We start from the raw sequence: 15,700 nt of genomic DNA, 5'->3' as shown, positions 1-15,700 counted from the left end.
ATTTAAAAATTATATAAAATAAAAAAAAATAAAAAATTTGATAAAAAAAATAATAAACAAAATTGATTAAAGAAATAAAATTAAATAAATATTTAAAAATTAAAAAAATAATAAATAAAATTAATTAAAAATAAAACTAAAAAAAATTTAAAAAATTTAAAAAATTTAAAAAATATAAGTATTAATGAAAAAATAATAAACAAAATTAATTAAAAAAATAAAACTAAATAAAATTAAATAAAATTAAAAATATATATAAATATTAATGAAAAATAATAAATAAAATTGATTAAAAATTTAAACTAAATAAAAATTTTAAAATATATAAACTAAATAAAAATTTTAAAATATATAAGTATGAATGAAAAAAATTAAAAATAAAATTAATTTTAAAAATGGAATTAAAAAAAAATTAAAATATATAAGTATGAATAAAAAAAATTTAAAATAAAATTAATTAAAAATTAAAAATTAAAAATATATAAGTATGAATATATAAGTATGAATATATAAGTATGAGTTAAAAAATTAAAAAAAAAATCAAAAAAAAAAACAAAACAAAAAGAAGGTTACATGCATCTTTTTGACGGGGGAGAGAGGGGAAAGGGGGGGGGTGCGCGGTGAGGGGGAAGCAATTTGCATTTTATTGACAGAGTACAAAGTATTTGATCATCATGCATTCTTTTACATGTGGATGTGGAATGATGAGTCCAGCTCAATCAAGTTTTATATTACTCAAGTTAGTTATTTGATAAGTGATCAAGCTGAGTTTAAAATAAATTAAGTAATTGAAATGACTATTTTGATTTGATTTAGTGTTTTTTATAAGTGTGAACTCGTTCATTTATATGTTATCAAATTTTAAATTTATCTGATCGTTTAAAATTTTTATATAATTAAGTTTTTTAATTAGTTAATGAACTTGATTTTAAGAGTTTATTTATTTAAGAATTTTATTAATAAATATAATATATAAAAATTTATTCATCTATATTAATAATTAGTTTTTCAAATTTATTATTTAATTAATTATATATAATTATATATATTGAAGGAATTTTTATTAGATTCGATTAAATAAACAGATAATCGAGTATATAAAAGAGTTGTTAACCTTCATATCCACTTGTGCCAAAGGCATTCTTGTTTCTGCCAACCAACCCAGCAGATCCTCCAGTTTTCCATCGGTACCAGGTTAGAATCAACCCAACGCTACCATTGGGACCCACCCGTTGGCTCCGCCTTTTCTGCCTTTCTCTCGCCACAACACGGGTACCCCAGCGGGTAGCGAATGATAAATCTCCATCACCCTTCCTCGCTTTCAATTCTTTTTTCTTCGACGATTTGATTCGCTTTTCAAATCGCATCCCTTCTCCATTGACGGATCTCCCGATCCAGAACGGCCGGCGTCCGACGATGGCCACCCGGTGAGTGAGTTCTATCTCCCCTTCTCCCTCTCCGCTCGCGATTCGACTTGTCGATCTCTGGACGCAGCGGTTTATCGATCTTTTCCTATCCTTGTTCTCTCTCTTCTCTTTCTGGATGCAACAATGGGGGAATCGGTCGATAAACCTCTGCATCCGGACTTCCGCATCCTCCTCCCTCTTCTTTTTTTTCTTGATTTATCCGTTTGATTATTTGGATCTTGCGAGGGGGATGCGTTGTTCTTGCAATCTGAACTTGCAGATCCACTGGCACTGTGATTGATGCGGAGTCGGTTGGAAATTTGTCTGGTGATAATACTATGATCTCTCAACTTTTCTTTCCTGTAAATCTATTCGGAAATGCTTATCTATGTTGTTCTTAGTAACGGAAGGCCAGAAATTTGTCTTTCTTGGAAGCTATGCAGGTCCTTGCGGCTGTTCGGTACTTTCGAACCTGATGATTGTTAGCCTGAGCTTGAATCAGCAATTGACATTCACAAACGGGATCCAAGGTAAAGCTGGTCTGCAATCAATGCTACAGAAGGTGACATTTTTTTACTTCACTCTCTATAAATTTGAATGATTTGGGACATGGTAATTAATTGCAACTACTTACAACCATGTTGATTGAACTGAAGAATCAAATATTCTTTACAAAAAAATTTATAAAGAATTTACACAAAAGAAGTACTTTTTGTGTCTGATGTATACATGGAGAAAATATAGAGTCAAGATTATATTTGTGTCTGTGTTATTATTTCGGTTTTTATCGGAAAAAAATTATTCTGTGGACGCTTTTATACATTGTGTCGGTGATAAATTAGAAATTGAAGAACGAAGAAGATACAATAAAGAAAAGAGATTTTATTAAAATAATATATTTTGTCTCATATGACATGATACAAGATTTAAAATTATACTTGTCACATATAATGTCTCTTTACAATACTTCATTTCCTTCTTTCTTGAACTTTCAATCCATTACCGACATCTTACATTGAAATGTTGATACGATATTAAAATAGTATCGTTTCATTTCAGTCGTTGATCGAAACTCCGACATGATTTAAGATTTTTAAACCTTATTTGTAATTAGATGGTTAGTTTGATTCTTTTCTTCACTAGTAGTAATGTTTTGAAATCCAGTCGAACCCAACTCCAAGCCTCAGTTTTTTTGGCTGAACCACACCCATCAAGAATCCTGCTCAACTAGAAGTTTTACATTGTTCGAATCAGACTGGATTTGTAGCGCCCAAAATCAATAATCACGTTTTATAATGAGAATATTAACTTAAATTATTAGATTAGTTACTTGATTAATATTTTGACATAGTAGAACACCATATTCAATTAATATAATTAATTAGTAATTAATATTATTAGCAATAATATTTCTAATATATTTCAGTGATCACAAAAGAAAAGAAAATTGATATATATGATATAATTCCATAAATGTGCATAAAAAATTTATATGACGCATGATATAAATTTTTATTAACTTACTAAATAATTAGTAAATTCAGATTTATATATATAATTAAGATAATTATACATAATCCAGGAAAGGATAATGTGTATAAGGAAAAATATAAATATGTATAAAATTTAATTAAAAAAAAATAAATGTGTATATAAAAATTTATATGACCCATGTATATAAATTTTTATATAAAATTTATATGACATAGTAAATAATAACCCATGCGAATATTAATATATAAAAATTTATATAACTCATGTGAATAAATTTTTATATAAAGTTATAAGATTTAACATGTAGATAAAAATTTATATAACATATGAAAATAAATTTTTATGACTTAGTATAATAAAATTTATAAAGACTTAGCCTATAAATTTTATAGGCTATTCATCTAATCAATGCAGAAATAAAATATAAGATTAATATATTTTATATAACATAACGTAACATAACTATATATATCATAAGGCCATCCGCAACGCTTTTAACGCGTGAAGCGTTAATGCTTATATTTTTTTTTTTTACCTCTGCAGCATTAACGCGTTCAAAGGTTTGAACGCGTTACTGCTACAGTAAAAAATAAAGTCGCCACATCAGCATTAATATCTCTACACGTTAAAAACAAGATGCCACGTCGGCGTTAATGCATGGGGCATTAACGCCATTGCAGATGCTCTAACTAGGAAACTATCAATGTGAATTATATATTATTTTGTATATGTGATGGATATATATAGTAAATTTGATCCATATAAATAATATTATAGCATAAATAATGGAAATAGGAAAATTATAATATATATATATATATAGAGAGAGAGAGAGAGAGGAGATTTTAATATGTGATGTTGGAACGCCTATATTTAACATGATTCAATATTATAATATGAATTAAATATATTACCATGTATATATGATATATATACATGGATATATATAAATATAAAATTAGTATATGGATATAAATATGTATGAAATTAATGCAATTAATGACTTAGTATATAGAAAGGAAAACAAGGTCCTAAGCTCCCTCTTCTATTTAAACCTTACCCATAAGAAGGTTTTCCGCCTTTTGTTTCTCCACCGGTGCTAGAACTTCAAGGGAAGACAAGGAGTTAGGAACTAAATACTTAAGGCATGCTCCCTAACTTGTAATACTTTAGTTAGTTTCTATGATTGGTGAACTTCGGGTATTATGGGTTGAGGTATGATGCTCTAGTTTAAGTTCTCTTCTTAAGTTTTAATGGTTTGTATAAATGGAGGATTTCGGATTCTATAGATTTCTATATTCTTTTCGATTTTAAGAAGTTGATGTCATGGTTTAGGTTCCTTCTTCATCTCTATTTGGAAATTAGAAAAGTGTTTATGCTTCTAATGGATTTTAGAACTTGTAAGTTTTAGATGTTTATGGAACCCTATGTCCTTTTGTGTTTTTAAAAAAATGATACCATGATTTAGGTTCCTTCCTCACCTCTACACGAAAGCTAGAGAATTATTTATGTTCCCATTAAATTTAAAACTTGTAGGTTTCGGATTCATAAGGGTAGTTCTAAACTCTATTTTAGAAGTTATATAGTTATCACGATGTTGCACTACAAGTTACTTCATGTTTACCCTTAAAAGTTAGAGAAATTTGCATGCTCAATTTATAGAGTAGAACTTCCAAGTTTTAGATTCTTTAAGGCTTGGTTTAAATTTTGTTATAGAGGTTTAGTTATCATGATGATGTACTACGAGTCTTCATGTTTTACTATTAGTTTACTTTTAGAGACTAGAGAACTATGCATGCTCAAATTATGTTATTGGTCTTGCAAGTTTTGGGCATGATAAGAGTAGTTTTCTAAGGGTCATATTCATCATGATGTTGTTCTATGATTTCTTCATGTCTTTCTCATATCATGTTTTATTTTAGTTCATCATGTTCAACTTTGTTAGGTACCCTAAATGAGTTTCGGTTTTGGTTGTATGTATGTGTTGAGGAAATGATATCATGTTAGCTTCTTTAGATTTGTACAGTTCATATTTTGTAGATTCCTATGTTCTTTTGTTATTTGGAAGTCAATACCATGCTAGCTCCTAAAACTTGTAATCTTCAAATTTTAGTATGAATGTTTTGAGTTACTCTTGCTTCTCACATCATGGTAATTTAGTGGACTTTAATGGCTACATCTAGATTTCGGATCTATAGGTTAGGTAAGTTTCATGTTGTTATTCTTTGCTTCTCATTTTGATAACCTTGAATGCTCATGAAATGAATCCACTTACGGGTACTTGTCTCAAGGATTCGTTCCAAGGAACAGTCCCCGCCAACCTAGCTAGGGTACTTGTCTCATCAACAACTTATGTTACGGTAATGTTATATGCAACCAAGCCACCACTACGATACGTTTATAAGTACGCATGCAGATATGTTCAAGCTATGTTTATGTTTACGCCAATGTTTATGTTTATGCTTATGCTTATGTTTATGTCTATACCTTTGTACATGATCAAAGTCTATCATTATCCTAAATCCATTTCCATGCTTATATTTATGCTCTCATGCTTAAGTAGATGTCTATGCTCACATATTCTCTACCAGTACGTCAGTAGGAAAGTCCCAGGTGTAGGATCGAAAAGAATTTAGATATCTCCACAATAGCATGATATTGTCCACTTTGGGCCTAGACCCTCATGACTTTGCTCTTGGGCTCTCCCCAAAATGTCTCATACCAATGGAGATACCTTTTTTCTTATAAACTCATGATCTTTATCATGTGTTTTCAATGTGGGACTATGTTTGCAACCTTGCAATCCCAACAATCCCCCCCCCCCCTCAAACAAAGGACCACAGGCTTCTCATGTCCGATCCTCGACCCACCAGGTCTTCCTGCCCCTTGATCCACCCGACCTACCAGGACTTCCTTACCTAGCCGCAACTAGGACTTTCTGCCTGGTGTCTGGTCCTCTTGATCCGAACATAGGAGTCCTCACTTTCTTTGTTCGAGGTCAATATTGTATACACATGACTCAATCAGACCATATCTCTTGTGCACAGTCGGTGGTTAAACCTTCTGGCAGTCCGGGCTCTGATACCAATTGTAGGATCGAAAAGAATTTAGATATCTCCACAATAGCATGATATTGTCCACTTTGGGCCTAAGCCCTCATGGTTTTGCTCTTGGGCTCTCCCCAAAAGGTCTCATGCCAATGGAGATATCTTTCTCTTTATAAACTCATGATCTTTCCCATGTGTTTCCAATATGGGACTATGTTTGCAACCTTGCAACCCCAACACCAGGTTATCTAAAAGGGGGTTTCCCTTAGTGCACTAGATTATAGCCGTTAATTATCGCATAACAAGATTTTGAATATGTTGAATCTTTCGACACACGAACTTTAACTTTTTTTCAGACAATGGGACAAGTGAGACAAGAAGCATTGACCAGTGAGCCAGCTCGGGACCACGACAACACAACCCGAAGATATTCCAATTTAGTTTCCGCATTAACTTATGTCTTAAGAACCATCTATATAATTTCGTTGAATTAAGAACTCACCATGGAAGTATGAACAAGTGACATCCATAGTTATATTTATATGATTTGTTAAAAAAAAAAAAAAAACTAGAGGTGTTACAGGATTGGTCTTGACCTGGCCAATTTGGTTGGTCCAGTCAAAGCACAAGCAACACCGCCAACTTATTGAGAATACAATATGTAAGTCACATTCTTGTGTGTTATACAACATCAATGAGCAGAAACCAATTTACTTGAAATGCAACGTATGTGTGACGATATATATATATATATATATATATATATAATCTTTTATCCATTTCATGTTGAGCAATCTTTGTTCTATTTGTTACAAGAACAATAGTGTTTTTCAAATGTTTGTACGTACTAAGATGTCCATTAGGCATATAAATATTATCAATTGCTGTTTAATCAAGTGATAAGTGAGTTAAATTTGACAACTTTTTGTAAGCCTCGGATCCAATTTCCATTTTAGAAGTCTCAAAAGTAAGATTTGGAATCCAGGCTCTCAGAATATAATGGTTGTTCACTTCTTGGCTTTAGCCAAGTTCATAATTAAGTATTATTGTGCTAAAATGATAGTTAAATTCATAATTTTAAAATCATACAATAGAAATTTTGCCATTGCATTAAGACTATCCTTCCGTATAAATATGATGATTTTTATTCATGATTTACTTCTTTCATGTTGATTAAGAGATACACTGGCGAAGACATTGAAACGGATTAATCATCTTTTACCAACATGATGATGAATTTCATTTGTATTGTGAATTTGCATTAAAATGCTCAATGCGACTTTAATAATTAATCAAAAAAATTTTAGCATTGAAAAATGCTTCTAAAAATTTTGAAAACTATCTAAAGTTTTTTATTTTTATTTTTCCGATGAGGGTTTAAATTATTATTATTATTAATTACAAAATTAAACTCTCATTTATTTTTTTTATTCCAGAATTCATCTTTTATAATCCGACTACTCTTAAAAACCGGCCGACGTACTCAAAATTTTTATCGATCATCAAGATAAATTAAAAAACACTCGGCGTCATAAATTTTTCAAACTGTCCATATGTAATATATCACGGATAAGATTTAAATCTTTATTATCTAAGAGACACATCCCATCTCTAGCTTTCAAGGATGACAATTTTCCTCGTGAGTTTAGTGCCCCGCGGAGAAAAAAACCCGAATGGGAATGGAGATTCTCGATTTATTCGGAGATGAAGATGGATTCAAAGATTTTTTTTCAAAGATGGGACGGATTCCTCCAATAGTAATAATAATAATAATAATAATAATATTATTGATAATAATATTAATTTTAAAATATTAATAATAAAATTGTTATTAATACTGATATTAATATTAATAGTAAAATAATAATAATATTAAATTAATTTAGAGATAAAAGGGGATCAGGATGGAGATTTGATCCCCGATAATTCGGGTTCAAAAATTTCCCAAACCCGACAAAATGAGGATGGGAACGAGGATGGAGATGAAATTCAAACCCGGTCCCATTATCATCCCCACAAGCTCTCGCACCATAACACCAAAGAGCTAAAAAGAAATTATAATAATAAACTCTCATATACTCTACTATATGTAAAATCTAGTACACCATTAAAGGAATCTGAAAAATAATAAAATTACATATGAATCTTTAAAAACTTCAAATTGTTAAGCTTCTAATACAATAATGTACTGGCAGAATGGAGAGGCAACGACGCGAAGACGAGCTGAAGCACCAGTCGTCAAAGAAGGCAAATGAGGTAGAGCAAGCAATTATAAACAGAGTTAATCTACAATGCCTTCTTCCCTCCACTTTTCTACAGTATAAAATATGACGCAAAGATTTTAGATTTACTATAGATCTGGCATGATATTTTGTATTAGTATTTTAACACATTTTGAATATTTTTATAATGATTTAACTAGGAATCAAGCTCTCGGCCTGGGATTCAGCAGACAGGTGGTAGCTTGAAATCGATGAAAGACAAAACAAATCAATCCGACAAAGATGCAAAAGAGGGCTCATCCTTGCAGATTGCTGGACCATCTGGAGAAATAACAGCAGGTTGTCCACCATCTTTAAAGTAACATGTATAATCTTATTCCACATGTTAATGATACCAGTAATGTTAAGTACACCATGGTTTTATGTAAAGAGCCTTAAATCATTCAGCTTTTTGTTCTTCACTAAGCTCTGGCAAACAAATTCCATGCCAATAACATACAATAAAGTTGCTTAGCAAAGCACTAATTTGAATATTGCAAATTATCTTTTTGATACTATGCAATTAAAACTGTAAATTGTCTTTTGAGTGTGTTATTATGGAATTGATAATGGAACCACAAAAACTATGAACGGAAGGCCATAATTGGTGGATAATCCCTTTGGATATGTCAATACCCATAGTTAATTGCATTATGGAATTTGGAAATAGGAAAGTAGTATCTTGCAATATATTTTAAAAGGATAATTACATGTATATATTGGACTCAATGTGGAAACTCTAGACCTAAAATACCATGAGTGACCAAATCCTTTACACCAAAATTCTATTGGTATAGCTGGAGCATATATAGCATCTATGTCCGGTGATCTTGTCTGAAAACTGGAGAGATGGTGTATTGGGAATGGTAGCTTGGTTGTTGATTGAGAGAAGACCTTTTACTCCGTGGAAAAGCTTTCTTTCGATCCTGCGCACACTCAAACAAGCCAACAAAACGTCAACGCCCAAAAACCAAGGGGGAGTCTTTGGCAAAGGCCCTCCGACGCTCAAGTCAATACAATTCCGGCCGGGTGAGTGGAGAACAGTAAAGAACGTGCGCGCGAGAGTAAGCTTCAGATGCTCTATCTCCAACTTGTTAGATTTTCCTATTCAGGTCTTCACTGAATGGATTGCACAGCTAATTCTTTTGCTGAATGCAGCAGAATGAGTGGCCATTTTCTTGTCTCAGGTCTTATTGGAGAGGAAAGCTTATCTCGATCCTTTGCTGGACATAAAAAATTGAAAACATGATGTTTTTTCTTTTTTATGTCTTCTTTGACTTGAGCAAAGCAAATGCAACATGCAAACAATTTAATTTTTGAGAAGAATAATTAGATAAGAGGAGTGGAAGAAGTAGGAAAAAAAATCTATAAGTACTAAACGATGGGAGATGATTGTTTCATATATGATAGAAGGTGAAGACTCTTCTTATGATGGAGCTTGGTCCAGCGAATGCAATCAATCTCGCAGACCCTCATGCCAAAATGGAGTTATGGCTTTGCTGAGATTGTGGACATCAAAAGACTAGAGGACTAGAGAGTAGGTACAAGACTGTACGGCAAAAGGCGGAGATGATTTAAACTCCAACGTGGAAGATAGAGGTTGTAGATCTAGAAGTGGATTGGGATGTGGATCGTTGGTTGGAGTTGGCATCATCGACTCGGTTTCAGAATTGGAGGAAAGATGAGAGTTTCTCCTCTTGCACTTGTGGCTCGTCCCCTTCAAAAAGTGGTGATAATTTTGTTAGATTTGGCAAAGTGAGTCACTCACAATAAAGGAGTTAGCAGGTGAGCTTATGGTTGGACTCAAGACTCAAGTGATGTAACAGTTGGACTGTGGAGCTATTTGGAAGGGAGGTGTCTTGCAGTGATGGATCTTCTGTGATGGATGCTTGCCATATAAGGCTTTTGTGGATAGGTATCATGTGGTTCCTTCACTCTAGCTGCCTCGCGATGTCAGGTGGTGACTTTACCTGGGGAAGAATGCATGAAGCTCAAAGGAGGGTCCGTGCAAGATGGTGTCTAGTACATGCTAGCAGTTGTCACGCAATGGAGACAATGGCTTCACGTGGATGAGAGAGATGGGAGGAGAGAAGTTTGAAGGATCAGAAGTTGGCAGTCTACTCCTCATTCAATACCTCTTTGAGAAATTGTAAGGGGCTTTAATACCATATAGAATTGGGGGATAGGGAAATATTGCATTGCAATATATTGTAAAGGAATAATTACATGTGTATATATATATACCCAATGTAGAAATCCTAGATCTAGAATATCGGGACTAAATCCACTATGCACATAACCCTATTGTCCTAATACCTCTATCATGCACATGCACGCTCTTTCAAAATAACAAATGGTTTCAACATACAAGGCTCTTGCAATGCCAAGTCTGGAGAAGATCTTGGCATAGTCCTACCATTTCAAGATTCTTTCACCTTGACTGCAACCCTGGTGACTCATCACCAATTTACCTAAGTTGCAATGGAGCAAATTTTCAAATTGCAAGGCATGTCTTGACTCTTGAATATGCCAATTAACTTCTGCTATTTGATTTTGATTCCTTTTCTTTGTTTTGCCTAAAGTTTCTACTTATACCATCAATATGCCAATGATTTAGCTAATACATTCATGTCAACATTAGATGTATGAGCTAGTCATTTGGTTCACAGTTTAAGCCCTGCTTTCCAGCCTTGTCATAATTTCAACTGACTAATTAATTATGTTATGTTAACTTAGTCACCCATAGACTGTTTATTAATACTGCCTTAACTAGGGTATTTATGTTTGCATAACGTATCTACATATTTTAAACTCAGATTCCTTTCATATGTAGGGTGGTTGCTAAAAAAAAGTGGAAAAGCAAGTGGCTGGAGCAAGCGATGGTTTGTCCTCAATGAGAAAAGTGGAAAAGTTAGTTACTTGGGAATATACCGTTGAACTCCATGTTGCATTTTGTTAAATTGTTTATTTTCTAGATAATGGTCAAACATTGATTATGAGTTGCTCTTACAGCTTGGATACACTAAAAGGCAAGAAGAAAAACATTTTCGAGGCGTTATCACTTTAGAGGTAATTGCTCCTTCCATATGATCTTGTTATAGTTCATTTGCAAGTACAATGATTTAAATTCTTTTTCCCATTGAATTTGTTTCTCAACCTCAAGTAAAGGATGTGTTAGCAACAACTGAGTGCTATCACAATAAGCAAAACAGTTGCAAACATGGATGTGAACACTCATTGATAAAAGACCTGCATATTAATCTATCCCTGCAATAAGCAACTTTCTGTCTTCTATGTTTCAACTTAGAAATATTCAAATCAGAAGGTCATAGTGCCTCCTGAAGGTCATACAAGGGTGATCAAGGACTGAATACCTTTCTGTCCTCAGGAGACTCTTAATTGCTATCTGTCTATCCAAGTGGGTCTTTCCTTTACCAAAAGCACCTCCATTTCTGGTTGGTGACATATTTGATGCTTTTCAGAATTAAAAAACATATATGCATGCTAACTGGTTGTGAAACATTATAAAATAAGGAAAATTAAGTAATGACGAGAAATAGCTCCTTTTGGTTGTCTAAGACGCAAAACACAGTAAGTGTAGTTAAGGATCTTTTATGTTCCCACACTTTGGATATTTTTACTAATGAATTTGCAAAATGTTAATAGAGATATGATACTAACATTTTGAAAGGATAAATTCAGAATTTCCCAACATTTGGCATGATAGATATGTATTTAACATAAATAAAAAAATAAATGAAATGCAACACAAAAATCATAACCCCACATTTTTTTGGGTCAGGTGATAATGGTCTTTCCCATGGATTGAAATCTCCAGCCGTTACTCGATACAACTGAAACATCTTGTTCCGCTTGCGGACTGACACCGATACAAGCACGTGCCAATGCGCCGTGACACATCCATAAGCATCGTGCGGGCCCGAGCGACGTGTCCGAGCCAATAGCCGGGCTCGTGCGATGCATGTCAGCCCACGTAATGCATTTGGACTCGTCGCGTGGGCCAGAACAGTGGTAAGAGGGCATTTTAAACTTAGGGTTTAGATAAACTTTAGGTTAATAATTTTAATCAACTCCCTGTTATAATTGGAATAATTATATATATATATATATAATACTGAACTATATCGGCATGACACTATATGGTACCGAAACTATCATTCTAGTCTGGGACCGAAACACGACTCAAAATTTTAAACCATGGTCTTTTCTGCCATCGAGCTTTGTTGAAATACTATCATTCATCAAAGTATCTTCGGTGCCTTATATTTTCCTTAAATAGACTGTATACAAGTCTTCCTATTTGCTTCAGTCATCCTAGTTGGCATTCCTAATTTGGACAATTATCCATATTTCTTTCGTTGATCATGTTGATACCCTATTGACGTTTGTTACTCTGTCCATGTCTGAGTTGTCTTGAGTAAGCTTAGTTGCGCAAGGCAAATACTTCACACCACTGCAGCAGCAACAGCCCATACATATGTCAGCTTAGACATGATCTTTGGGGTTCTCTTGTTCATAATTTCTGCGTCTACTTGTTCTTCTATGTTCCAAGTCCAATCTTACAACTGGACTACATTGTTGTTAACTTCTAATTAAAAGATTTGAGTCTAATAACCATATCTGGACATGTTAACTGTTAATGCTAGAGTTTTCATTGTATAAAAAAATTGAGAAACATGGAAACTTTTTTCATGCCTAAATGGTGTTTTAGTAATGATGTTTTTAATAAAATGAAAATTTTAGAAATAAAACTTAACATTTGAAAGAAATTCCAGACATTGGAATATAATTGTGTGCTAAGTGTAATTGCGGGGTGATCTTACTTTGAGTTTCATTGTACACGTCTGACTCATTAGGAAAGCAATTGTAGATTTTATTGCCCTCATAAGCATATGCTTGATGACTTGATCTGGGAGGAGTTTTATGAGAATTTCCATCTTTGTCCCATCCTCTTCTCACTCATCTATTTCGTTGGCGCACAAAGATATATATTTATTTTTGAGATCTTCGAATTTCCTGAAAAAAGGGAATCAACCTCTCAAGTAGAGTGCCAATAATTATGTAAACGTTTTAACATCTTCTAGATTAGAAAGTTTGGGTTCCTGTTAAGTCCTAGCTATGATTGATGGTTGCATGTTGTCTAGTGATTCTTGGTAATATCTCAAAGGATTCAGGCTCTATTAACTTTATAGATTCATCATTATATATGAGAATTAAATCTGTAGCTCATGTAGATGTTCATTTATGGATTTTCTTCCATGACTAAGACATTAAACCCACAGGAATGCAACATTGAAGAAGCTTCAGAAGAGGAATCTCTTAAGAGTTCCAAAGAATCAAAAAAAGCAAATGGATCAGATAAACTTTCAAGTTTAGATTTTAAGATAACCAGCAAAGTTGCTTACAAGACGGTGCTTAAAGGTAACCTGAGAATGCATATCTGATTTTTGATACGTTTGCCTCATGTAACACATGTTTCTTATGCAATTATTATGGGCTGGAGCTTGCAGCGGAAAGTGCATTAATTTTGAGGGCTGAGAGCATGGCAGACAAAGTTGAATGGGTGAATAAGATGATGAATATTTGCAAATCTTCCAAGGAAATTCCTTCTAAAGGCTCATCTGGTCTTGAAGCTAGTACTTCGATTAGGCAAAGTCATTCAGATGGTTCACTTGTAAGTCTTGGCTGGTCTATTTCCATATTCAGGAGAGTGTTAGTACCGAAATTAATTGATTTTTCATGAAAATCTCTGGATATATCTAAACCTATTTGATCTCATGTGTTCTTTTGATAAGATTCCCATAAATAGTTTTACAAGCCTGGAAAACCACTTTCAGGGACAGAAGAGTCTGTTTTACCCCAATGCTATTATAACCACTTCTCAACCTGTCTTTTCCATTTAGTTGCCTTTACACACATGCTTTCATGTATGCATGGATGTGGTTGCTTGAAGCTTCTAGACAATTTTGGTTTGCTCATGTTTGTGGATGACCACTCGATGTTGTTGCTGATCGTAGACCCATAAATATTTACAAACCAAAAAAAGCCACTTATATGATGCTTTTGAGTTTGATCTTTGGTGCCATTGTAATTTTCTTAGGATAATTTGGATATGTAGGACACTATGGCTAGAAAACCAGCTGATCCAGAAGAACTTAGATGGATGTCACAAGAAGTCCGTGGTTATGTCGAGGCTCTTTTGAATAGTCTTGCAGCCAACGTTCCAAAGGTAGTGATTTTTTGTTAGGAGTTGGATTAAACATTAACAAATCCTTTTAATATGCCTCTCATTCTGCTAAGCAGGCAGTTGTGCTTTGCCAAGTGGAGAAAGCTAAGGAAGACATGCTCAACCAGCTATATAGCTCCATAAGGTTGGCTAGATGCTTTCTTTTTACATGTAGAAATTTGCACAGAATAGGAAACAAAATAATTTTCTTTTTAGTAAGCACAATGCACACTTCGGGTCCACGATTGTTAATAGTTAATACATTTTCAAAATCCACTGTTTTGTTGATTCTACATTAGAATTAACTACTATCACACTAGCTTCCAGTTATTGATCTGATTGCTTGGAATTGTCTAGTCGTCAGGGGATTCCGCTTATCAGTACTTAAGAATTAGCAACTATCGCCAGCCTTTTATTGCTTGGGATGCAATATAATAAGTAATTGATAATTCATTTTCAAGATTTTTTTCTGTTTAAAAATTTTAACTTGCAGAAAAGCATATATTTGTTCAGCTCATCAATGTGCAAGTTCAACATTTAGTATCATTTTTTTCTGCCTCTTCCTTATAGTGCTCAAAGCATAGCAAGGATTGAAGAACTACTACTAGAGGACCAAAACGTTAAGCACCGAAGAGAGAAATTCCAAAAGCAGCAGTCTCTGCTTTCAAAGATTACACGCCAGCTTAGCGTTCATGATAACCGAGCATCGGCAGCTAACTGGTCTAATGGTGACACTGAAATAGGTATTCTTTTTCGTCGGCAATCCTACTCTGAGTTATGGTCTTCAAATGTGTAAAATTTTGCTCACATTTCTGGCCTTACCTTAAAGAATGGCTTTGTAAATTCTCTTTTTAAGTGACATAGACTTGCAATTCTTGTTAACTTGTGAAGATCATTCATGTGCAGAAAGCAGCCCGAGGAGAAATGCTGCTTCAGGTGATGACTGGAGGTCGGCATTTGATGCCGGTTCCAAAGGGCCAGTCCGTGACTCGTTCAGGGGGTCACCCAGATCAAAAAGTGCCGATAGCCGTGGTAGTTTCCGGTCCAGCGACTCACCACAGAATGGTGACTCAGGTCTGAACTCCGGTGACCGGCGAATGCCAAACAGGCTACCTCCAGCGCCGCCTCAGGGCAGCTCTTCAGCCAACAGATTCCTCTAGGCCACAACTTCATGATCATGGAGTCAGCTGAGCCAGCACATATCCAACCCACACCTCCTCCACCTCCCCTCTCTCTCTCTCCCTG

At 34.0% G+C, this 15,700-nt stretch overlaps 1 protein-coding gene and 1 long non-coding RNA gene across 2 annotated transcripts; both read left to right on the top strand.

The window, feature by feature from the left end:
• The first annotated feature begins 1,020 nt into the window (after positions 1–1,020).
• Positions 1,021–6,441, top strand: LOC121975871. Its single transcript, XR_006110469.1, has 3 exons — positions 1,021–1,733; positions 1,850–1,968; positions 6,304–6,441. It is a non-coding gene; the product is annotated as an uncharacterized LOC121975871 (long non-coding RNA).
• A 1,702-nt stretch (positions 6,442–8,143) lies between these two features.
• Positions 8,144–15,700, top strand: LOC121977792 (dynamin-2A-like). Its single transcript, XM_042530214.1, has 10 exons — positions 8,144–8,203; positions 8,370–8,508; positions 11,042–11,118; positions 11,221–11,277; positions 13,512–13,650; positions 13,740–13,903; positions 14,348–14,458; positions 14,533–14,600; positions 15,026–15,198; positions 15,362–15,700. Exons 1-10 carry the CDS (start codon positions 8,144–8,146, stop codon positions 15,613–15,615), a joined length of 1,242 nt encoding a protein of 413 aa, XP_042386148.1. The 3' UTR covers positions 15,616–15,700.

The sequence above is a fragment of the Zingiber officinale genome, chromosome 4B, assembly GCF_018446385.1.
Source record: "Zingiber officinale cultivar Zhangliang chromosome 4B, Zo_v1.1, whole genome shotgun sequence".
In the NCBI taxonomy this organism is placed as follows: domain Eukaryota; kingdom Viridiplantae; phylum Streptophyta; class Magnoliopsida; order Zingiberales; family Zingiberaceae; genus Zingiber; species Zingiber officinale.
This window is presented reverse-complemented; position numbering and strand designations above follow the sequence as displayed.

What these genes read in the sequence shown, in the direction of transcription:
- LOC121977792 (XM_042530214.1), top strand. Translation starts at nt 8,144, where the DNA reads ATGGAGAGGCAACGACGCGAAGACGAGCTGAAGCACCAGTCGTCAAAG. An exon ending in GAGGCGTTATCACTTTAGAG is followed by an intron (nt 11,278 to 13,511) that starts GTAATTGCTCCT and finishes TTAAACCCACAG; the next exon opens with GAATGCAACATTGAAGAAGC. An exon ending in GTCATTCAGATGGTTCACTT is followed by an intron (nt 13,904 to 14,347) that starts GTAAGTCTTGGC and finishes TTGGATATGTAG; the next exon opens with GACACTATGGCTAGAAAACC.